Below are 10,478 nucleotides of genomic sequence, written 5' to 3'. Positions count from 1 at the left end.
GTCACAGAGTAGGTCAAAACGTCTGGGCTATAGAAGAACACAAGATTATCTCCCCACTATAGCATTCAAACAACATCCTCTTAAGTCACTTGAGAGGGCTTTTTAGCAAGTGGATGTATTAAAGATTTGACTTCACCTTTATCTTCCAAAGTTGACTTGGTCTCAAGGAATGGAAACATCTCATCTACTACCTTTACACTCTCAGTTAATAGAGACTTAAATTACCTGTTTTTTATGACACCTTTATTTATTTTTTTTTTTCATCACATATCCTTGTTTGCTCTTGGTTCACTGGAGATGGTGGTGAACTTGGAGGAGGAGAGAGAATTTCATGCTTATCTTCTGTTAGTTGATACTTTCCCTTCCCAAAAACTATTCGCAGTTTCTGGGCTTTCTTGCTGTTGTGTTACTTTGTCACTTGGGACAATAGTGGAAATAATTTGTATTCTTTTTATTATGGAAACATGACCAGAGCATGTAAGAATGTATAACTGGGTTCTTTCTGTGGGTATCATATTAGTCCAGATCAATGTTTTTAACCCAAACTGAAGAAGTAAGATCCTAGAACTCACTAATCTATTTTAGGTCACAGGAAGCATGCAAACCATAGAAACCACAATCAACCAAAGCATCTGTGTTGAAAAAAGGGCAAGAATTTATCTTTTAAAGGTGTCAACTGAACAAATCCATCACAGATAAGTAAGGGAGTTAGTTACAAGGAGAGTCATCAGTGTAACCTGAGGCTGTTGATAAACATTTCCTGTCTTCTTGCCCTGGCAGAAATTCTTTGCAGCCACACTTTTCCCCATGTTTTCATTTAGCTGAATATTGGCATCTGTGCAAGGGGAGAGAGGTTCTTAGAACAAACCTAACTTTCAGCGTCAATGATCTAACCCTCAACTCACTGCTGACCTTCAGAGTACAGATAAACAAGAATCTTAAACTTCTCATGGCCGGTGTTGGTCTCGTTCTTCCCTCTTCAGGGACTGTGACCTGTTTTTATTTTATTTGCTTATAGAACTAAGTGTCCCCTCATCCCTGCCCCAGGTCACCTTGAGGTGACCACAGCCATGCCCACTATTGAGATAGGAGGCTGGTGACATACTTTCCCCCAAGTCTCCTCAAGAGGCCGTACCTCTCTTCCACACTGAGAATTTCAGAACCCATGAACCCAGTGCCAACAGGTGAACATGAGGCTTTCAAATTGCTGGAAAAGCATCATTCCTAACTCTCTCCATGTGCATAAAGAATCTTAAGGTGTACTTACCCTGGTTCCCAATTTTCTGACTATCTGCATGGACCAGGTGAGAACATAGTGACCAAAAAAAAGTTTGACTTGATAGCTGAGTGGTTATTAGTCATGCTCCCCGAGATCCACTCTGATTTCCAGGATCCCAGAGGATAAATTCTTCTACTGGCTACATCACCTGTACCCCCGCTGCTCCCTCTTCCTGTTGGGTTCAGGCACTGGCAGAAGGTCAGAGGACTTCTGCTCCTGCTCTCCTCCTGCCCTGCGGAAGTTCTAGCAGCAGCTGTATCCTTCTGCCTTCAGCTCTCAACAGGGCTCAGGTGATATTTATTGGTTTGATCCTTCAAGCATCCCACTAGTCTTTGGACACCTCACCCACCTGTTGGTTCTTTTAACCCTGCCTACCCTTCTGTATGTACACTGAGCCTTACACTGTGTCTTCAAAACAGATGGCCGAGTGTGCCATCTGTTCCCTGTGCCAGAGATAAGCCAAACATTCAAATCCTGGCTCTGCCACCCCTTATCTCTGCGCCTCTCTGTTTATAAAATCACAGAGCTGGAGTCAGTGATGTCTAGTGTGAAGACAGAAATCAACAAGGGCAAAATTCCAGGGTCTTGACTTTTGCCATCCCAGATTGACTTAAAGGAACCAGCAGCATGATGCCAGAATCAAGACATTCCATAAGTGGGCACGGACCCAGCATCATTGGGTGGGTAAGACCAGTTTTACTATTGAAATCTCAGAAAGACCCTTTTGATCCTCACTCAGAGACCATGTTAAGAAACAACTGGGGGGAACTTTTCATGTTCCTGATCAAGCAAGAAGCTATCTTCTAAGGAAAAATCTGAGGCCCTTCTTGCTTCACACAAAAGCCAGGTCTTATGCAGGATACATGGCTACAACAAATAGAAATCCAGACAGGACCCCTGGATTGCACTGAGTGTTTTATTGTTGTTGTTGTTAGCTACTATTAGCTATCTGTTGAGTGCCTAGTTCTACCAGATGCTGTACTAGCTGCTTTGTATCCATTTAAACCCCACAGACCCCAGAGGCCTTATTATTCCTATGTTATAGTTGGGGAAATCAAAGCTTAGACATTTGCCAAGGCCATAGCATAAGGATCCTGACCCAAGATCTGCTGAATTCTAGAAAGTGCCTGGAGCCAACTCAGGTGACTCAATTTTCCCTGTGGAACCTGAGGAATATTCCTAAGTGTAGTTGCCTCAATTGCAGGATTTGTGCTGTTAACGATGATTTATGTTTGTGTGTGTGTGTGTGTGTGTGTGTGTGGTAAAATAAACATAATGTGTATTATGTTTATATAACATAAAATCTTACCATTTTAACCATTTTTAAGTGTCCCAGTTCGATGGCGTTAAACACATTTGTAATGTTGCCAACCATTACCACCATCCATCTCCAGAACTCATTTCATCTTGTAAAACTGAAACTCTGTACCCGTTAGCACCCGTTAATCCCTCACTCCAGCACCTGGCAACCACCATTCTATTTTCCGTCTCTATGATCTTCTGTCTCTTCCACATGTAAGTGGAATCATCCAGTCTTTTGTGACTGGCTTATTTCACTCAGCATAATGTCCTCAAGGTTCTTCCGTGTTGTTAGCAGGTGTCAGACTCTCCTTCATAAGACTGAATAATATTCCATTGTATGCATATATCACAGTTTGCTCATCCATTCATCCATGGGTGGACAGTTGGATTTCTTCCATGTTTAAGCTATTGTGAATAATATTATGGCTGTGAACGTGGGTGTATAAATATCTAAGACTCTGCTTTCATTTCTTTTGAGTATACAACCAGAGTAGAATTGTTGGATCACATAGTAATTCTATTTTTACGTTTTTGGGGAACCACCATACTGTTTTGCACAGTAGCTGTACCATTTTACATTTCCACAAGAGCACACAAGAGTTTCAGTGTCTCCACATCCTCACCAACACTTGTTATTCTCTGTTTTTTGGATAGTAGCCATTTTAATGGCTGTGTGGTGGTATCTCATTTTAGTGTTGATTTTCATTTCTCTAATGATCACTGGTGTTGAGCATAACATGTGCTTATTAGCCATGCATATATCTTCTTTGAAGAAATGTCTATTCAAGGCAAGTCTTTTGCCTAGTTTTGAATTGAGTTTTGTTTAGTTGTTGAGTTTCAGAATTTATCTGTCTAGTTTCAATACAGCATCTTCTGAAAAATGTCCCAGATATATTTGAGAAGAATGTGTGTGCTATTGTTCTTGGGTAGAGTATCCCATATCTCTCTGTCAGATCCAGGTGGCTTATTGTGCTGTTCAAGCCCTCTGCTTCCCTATTTATCTTTCATCTGGTTGTCCAAAATGCACCGTTTTGCATTCCCTTATCAAGAATGGGGTGTTGAAATATCCGACTATTATTGTGCAACTGTCTTTTTCCCCCTTCACTCCTATCAGTTTTTGCTTCATATATTTTGATGATCTGTCATTAGGTGTAAATGTTTGTAATCATTGTATCTTCTGGCTGTATTGAACACTTTATTAATATATAACATCTGTCTTTGTCTCTTGTAATCTTTTTCAATTTAGAGTCTATTCTGTCTGATATTAGTATAGTCATCCCTGCTCTCTTTTGTTTCACATCTTTTAGTTAATATTTTCTCCATCCTTCCACTTTCAATATATTTGTGTGTTTGGATCAAAAATGAGTCTCTTGTTGATAATATATATTAGAACATGTTTGTTTTGTTTTGTTTTGTTATTCATTCTACCATTCTCTATCTTTTGTTTTTTTTTTTTTTTTAATTTTATTATGTTATGTTAGTCACCGTACAATACCTCATTAGTTTTTGATGTGGTGATCCAGGATCCATTGTTTTCATATAACACCTAGTACTCCGTATTTAATGCATTTACATTTAAAGTAATTACTGATAAGGAGGGATTTAATTCTGTCATTTTGTCATTTTTTTTTTATGTGCATGCTTATGGCTTTTTTTGTCCCTCATTTCCTGCACTACTGTCTTCTTTCGTGTTTTATTTTTTTTTTGGTAATGAAATGCTTAAATTCCCTTTTATTTCCTTTTGTGTGTGTTCTAAAACTATTTTCTTTGTGATTACCATGGTGATAGCATAGTTAGAACATTCTAATTTAAATTTATACCAGCTTAATGTCACACAGCTTAAAAACACACAAAACTCTGCTCTTTTATGGCTCTGTTCTCACCCCTTTTGGTTGCTGGTGTCACAGAAATGCCTTTATACATCACATGCCAAGAGGAGGCTGTGGGGGATGGGTAGATGCTACAGTGCCAAAAGCTAAAATCGACCAAAGTTAACTGCAATTGATCATCCAAGCCTCCTCGTGACAGTTGCAGGTCTTCAGTAGATTCCAGAGTTCCAGAATAGTTAGATAAGACGGATTCTGTCAGTGCAATTGTTGTCTGGGTGGGGAGAGAGATTTCTGGTGCTTCCTATGTGACCATCCTCCCAGAATCTCTGTGGTGTTTTCTTTTAGGAAAACTTCTTTCTGAGGAGTTGGACCTGAAATAACTGAGGCCCTTATTGCTAAGGACATCTCTGATACAAGAGACAATTTTACATTCCCTTTTCAATAAAAATCTCCACCTAAAAAAAAATTTCCAATCAGATCCCAAATCCATAATGTCACCAGTGTGCATGGTCACATAAAACTCATTCTGTTTTCTCCACCCTCAACAACAGCCCCACTGTTAGCATTTATCCTCTGGAAAATTAAGTTCTGTTGTGCTCGTTTCATGCAAATTACCACTGGCAGAAGAGAGAGGAAGATTTCCAGATATAGAGACCCACAAGATAAAGAAGCCCAGAGTCGTTAGACAGAGGAGCTGATGAACAGGGTACGCCTGACTCACACTAAGGGTTGCATAAGTAAGATTTCAAAATTAATATTACTCTGGAGACCTCAACCTAGTGTACAATGTTCCTGGCTGGAAAAGAAGAACTATATCATTCTTTTTTTTTTAAATCTGTACCATTACTTGCCGTTGTATCTCCGCCTTCTTCTGCAGGAAACATTATTTCCTACTTCTGCACACCAAGTTTCTACCTTCAGATCTCTTTGGTTCAGTTGCTGAGAAGCTGGAGCCTCTAGTGCCACTTGGGAGAAGCCATCCACCGGTGAGTTGTGGGTGCTTTTTCCATTACTTTATGAATCACAGGCTCAAAGCATCCCAACACTGGAGATGCAGGGACTGGGAACATCCTGAAGGTTGCATAGCTCAGGACCTTGGGGGATGGTGTTGGGGGAGAAAAGGCTGGAGGGTGGTGTCTACACCAGAAATGTTGGAGAGGCCCAGATAACAGTGAACAAGTGCAGAGCAGGGTGAGACCACCCCACGGGGCTCAGGTGAGAGGAGAGTGCACTAAAGAGGACAGTCACGAAAGTAAGGACATTCAGGCTACTCAGCTGCTGCTTCTCTCACTCTGCTCCTCCCAGGCCCTGGGGCTTTAAAGAGCCGGAATTTTCTATCCCAAATATTCCCCCTCCCCACTTCATAGTCCATCTATGTGATGGTCCAAGCCCTGAACCAAAATTGGCCTCTTTCCTCAATTCAGAAGGCCCACGGGGGCTGAAGTGAGGAATCTATTTTTCTGAGAGTCAGCTTTTAATCGATTCAGGATGTGTCCTGACACTTGAAAGTGACACCTTGCAAGTCCGCTGTGTCAGGAGCTAGGTGTGCCGGAGTGACTGGGGAGAAGTCGTGGAGGAGGAGGTGGCTGGTAGATGAGAAGCCAGCGCAGGTAAACAACAACGTGGAGAGAACACACGGTGGAAGTGGTCAGGGCGATTGGCCCCCCTTTCCCCTGATTTGAATCACCAGAGGGTCTGGGCTGTGCATTTCTGACTGACAGACTTCCTCTGTGATACTGAAGCCCAGCATTTGAGAACCACTGGTCCAGTCCACACTTTCCCATCCAGATGAGGAGGCCAGCCCTGTGGTTGGTTATAGAACAGCCCAAAGGGTGTGCTGCACTTAATGGGCTGAGTGCAAGGATCCCCAATATCTTAGTTTTTAAAAGGTCTCCCACTGGATTGCCTGGGAGGCTAGTCCACAGTGGGGCATTGTGTTTCTCAGCAGCTTGCAGCCTGCTGGTTCTCTGTCATTCACTTACAGAAATGATATTTATTTAACAGACTCTAAGTGCCAGATCGGGCTCTGGGGCACCAAGATACTTTATTGCAAGACAAAGTTCTTGGCCCTGGTGGAGCTTATTTTCGTGTGTATGTGTGTGTGTGTGCACGTGCGCACATGTGCACACTTCTGCATGCATAGGTGGGGCATTTTCATATTGGTGAATGTGTGGCTTTTAAGTCTAAATGCCAAAGAAGTTCAAGTCATGGAAGCATACATAGAAAATTGTTACCTATTCTATATCCATCTCTGCTCTCCCAGCCTGGAGATAGGAGCTCCTGAGGTCTTTTGTAACGGAATAGCCCCAGGTTCAAAATCCAGCTCAGCTATTACTTGTTTTGTAAATTTGGGAAAGTCATTTAACTTGTCCAGGCTTAAATTTTGAATTCTTCACTTGTATAATGTATAAACACTTGCTCACAATATTTTTGCAAGTATTAAACTAATGCATGCAAAGTATTTAGCACAGCACCTGGAACTTAAGGAGCACTCAATTAATGATCATAGACGTAATTCTTTAGGTGGATACATTTTTTCCCCCAGAGCTTGATTAGAAGTCTTACTTAGTTGCAGCAGATTTCCAAGAATCTGGCTTAGTGAAATAAAAGATGTATGAGATGTATCAATCAGAAGAGAAATTGAAGAATAAGGTGTGTACAAAGATAAAAACCAATTCACAGTCACTACCAGGAAAGGGTAAAAAAAAGAATATTCTTGAGAATCAAGCCTAATGATGTTAGATGTTATACTCAGGATAAAGACTTTCATGCATTCCCTTAATGAACATTTATTGGTGCCTCCTTTAGCCGGATGCTATATCATAAGAGCTGGAAACAGAAACATGGTTGGACTTCAAGGGGCACACAGTGTATTGGAGATCGTGTGATAAGGGCTTGTTTAGAGGTATGCATAGTGTTATGAGATGACTGGAGTGACTGATTAGAGGAGGCAGGTTTGGCTTCACAGAGAAGGGGAATTTGAACAAGAGGTACTGGCGGATGACTAGGAGCTCACCAGGCATTTTAGGCAGAGGGGCAAGCTTCTGCAAAACCACTGAAGCAGGTAAGTTTGCAGGAAAATGGACGGGAGATGGCTGGGGTGGGAGCACAGGACCTGGGGTTTGAGAAGTGACTGGAGACGAAGCTGGGAAGACATGAGCGTAGACAAGACTGACGAGTGGTCTGGGCATTGCCTTTGAGGTCCTGCCACATACAATGTGTGGGACCACTGTGGTTTTCAGCTGAGAAGCGCACAATCCCATTGCAGTGTTGGGGAGGACAGGTTGAGAAGGAACAAGGTCAGGAATAAGCTGCGAGCAAGACCACAGCAAAGATGGAAGTGGGGAGGGTCTGAGGCCAGACAGTGGCAGCCTGACAGAGGTGCAGAGGGGCTGAGCCCAGAGGTGTTTATGAGGTAGAATTCACATGACAATGATCATGACAGCAGTAGTAGAACGGAGTATGGCTCACGGTAGGTGCTCAGTGAATGCTGGTTAAATGGGTCAACCCATGAGGTGCTATGCAGGAGGCGATGGGAAATTCAACTCTGAGATGTAGGGGTTGAAAGGTGAGACTGGAAGGCAGAGCTTTGGGATGCATTGACATTCAGGGTGCCTAGAACCCCGTGATTAGACAGCACGACTCAGCAAGGACTTGGGGGCGAGAATAAAGAGGTAGCAGGTAAAGAGGTGGCAGCCAAGGATGGTGCCTGGGGGCTCTCGCAGGGTGGGCAGGGGAAGGAGACACCAACGAAGAAAATGAATAAGGAGGCCCAAGGCAGGCACTAACCTCTCAAAGGCACAAGAGTTTTAAATGGAAGAACTTAGCAGAAGGATCCAGTGCTCATCGAGGATGAAGCTGAAGCAGACCCAGGGCATTTAGTAGTTGGGTTGCCATGGCAACCTTGCCCAGGAAGCTTTGGCGGGGAGGTGGAGGCAGAGAGTTGAGAGTTAGTTAGAAGGCGTTTGGCTGCAAGTAACAGAACATGGAACTCACAGTAGCTTAAAAACGAGGGCTTATGTTTTTCAAATCACAAGACGTCAGAGGATGAGCAGTTCAGGCTGGGCTTACGACTTGGTGGTGCTGGGACTCGGCCTCGTTTTGCTCCGTTCTCTGAGTCTTTTGTTCAGGGTCCCAAACACCAAGCCCTCACAAGACAAGCTCGAGCAGCAGAAGGGGCAGGCCCGGGTTTCTGCTGCATCTCTCCCGTCGGAGAAGAGCGTTCCCAGAGGCCCCCTCACACAGTGCCCTTCCTTGTTGTCCTCCAGGCACGGGTCACCGGCCCGTGTACCCCCTGGAGAGGATGTGGAGCAGTAAGTATGCCATGCGGGGCATTATACGACGCGAGTTGGGTCCTCCGGGAAGGCCTGGGGTGTTGAGAAACGGCTGGTGGGGAGACAGCTAGCGTCTGCTCCCAGGAATAAAGGGAAGTGATCAGCCAACACGAGAGCTTTCCAGGACACGGCCGTGAAGCAGAGACAAAGACCAGGCGGTCGCTGACACGGAGCGAGGGTATTTTTAAGCTCGGGGACAGCAGCGGTTACGTGGCGTGTTAGCAGTTTGTTCTCTGATTACAGGACGGAGAAAGATGGGTGACAACAGCACGTTTCTCCAGGCCAGCCACAACATGCCGTCCACATCTCATTCTCTGTTTACAACCAACATCCAGGGCAGCGATGAAGAACCCACCACCATTTATGACTATGATTACAGCGCGCCCTGTCAGAAGGCCAATGTGAAGCAAATCGCAGCCGGGCTCCTGCCTCCGCTCTACTCGCTGGTGTTCATCTTCGGCTTCGTGGGCAACATGCTGGTCGTCCTCATCCTCATCAACTGCAAGAGGCTGAAGAGCATGACGGACATCTACCTGCTCAATTTGGCCATCTCCGACCTGCTCTTCCTTCTCACCATCCCGTTCTGGGCCCACTATGCCGTACACGGGTGGCTCTTGGGGGAGGTGATGTGTAAGTCATTCACCGGGCTGTATCACGTTGGGTATTTTGGCGGAAACTTCTTCATCATCCTCCTGACCATCGACAGGTACCTGGCGATCGTCCACGCCGTGTTTGCATTAAAGGCCAGGACAGTCACCTTTGGGATGTTGACAAGCGGGGTCACCTGGGTGGTGTCCATGTTCGCCTCTCTCCCCGGGATCGTCTTCGCGAGAGTGGAAAAGGAAGAAGATTTTACGTCCTGCAGTTCTCACTTTCCAAAAACATGGAAGAGTTTCCATACAATAATGAGGAGCATCTTGGGCCTGGTCCTGCCCCTGCTTGTCATGGTCATCTGCTATTCGGCCATCCTCAAGACCCTGCTTCGGTGCCGAAACGAAAAGAAGAGGCACAAGGCCGTGAGGCTCATTTTCGTGATTATGATTGTTTACTTTCTTTTCTGGGCTCCCAACAACATCGTGCTTCTCCTGAGCACCTTCCAGGAGTCCTTTAACGTGAGCAACTGTCAGAGCACCAGTCAGCTGGACCAGATCATGCAGGTGACAGAGACCCTTGGGATGACACACTGTTGTGTCAACCCCATCATCTACGCCTTCGTCGGGGAGAAGTTCAGAAGGTATCTCTCCACATTCTTCCGAAAGCACATCGCCAAACACCTCTGCAAACAGTGCCCAATCTTCTATGGGGAGACCGCGGATCGAGTGAGTTCCACATACACACCTTCCACAGGGGAGCAGGAGGTCTCAGTTGGTTTGTAAATGAGTAGCAGTTTGCTTCTTACTTTTAAGAGGGGACAGCAATCTGTATGTGATAATAAAGCCTCAAGGGTCTGTTGCAGAAGGGAGGCCTGTGAGCTTCTGAGGCGATAGCACGCTCAGGAACCTCAGGGTCGTGCGCACCAAGACAGATTTTGTTCCTCCCTACATGACCAAGGCGCACTCAGGGGATAGTCCACAACAACTGTGGGTAGAGACTGTCACTTCTCCAACGAGCTCCTCCCAGTTCCTGGAAAACGCCATACCTGGAAAATGCTTATGTGCTTCTCCCGGCCTTCACCTTCTCTTCACTGGCTCTGCAATGCTATCTATCCCTTTGGTCAGGGGTCCAGCTGGAGGT

At 44.8% G+C, this 10,478-nt stretch overlaps 1 protein-coding gene across 1 annotated transcript; it reads left to right on the top strand.

Moving 5' to 3' along the window:
* The first annotated feature begins 5,126 nt into the window (after positions 1-5,126).
* On the top strand, positions 5,127-10,177 carry LOC110574371 (C-C chemokine receptor type 2-like). Its single transcript, XM_021683055.1, has 3 exons — positions 5,127-5,147; positions 5,288-5,396; positions 8,988-10,177. Exon 3 carries the CDS (start codon positions 8,999-9,001, stop codon positions 10,118-10,120), a length of 1,122 nt encoding a protein of 373 aa, XP_021538730.1. The 5' UTR covers positions 5,127-5,147; positions 5,288-5,396; positions 8,988-8,998; the 3' UTR covers positions 10,121-10,177.
* The last annotated feature ends 301 nt before the right edge of the window (positions 10,178-10,478 follow it).

The sequence above is a fragment of the Neomonachus schauinslandi genome, chromosome 1 (assembly GCF_002201575.2).
Source record: "Neomonachus schauinslandi chromosome 1, ASM220157v2, whole genome shotgun sequence".
NCBI lineage: Eukaryota > Metazoa > Chordata > Mammalia > Carnivora > Phocidae > Neomonachus > Neomonachus schauinslandi.
This window is presented reverse-complemented; position numbering and strand designations above follow the sequence as displayed.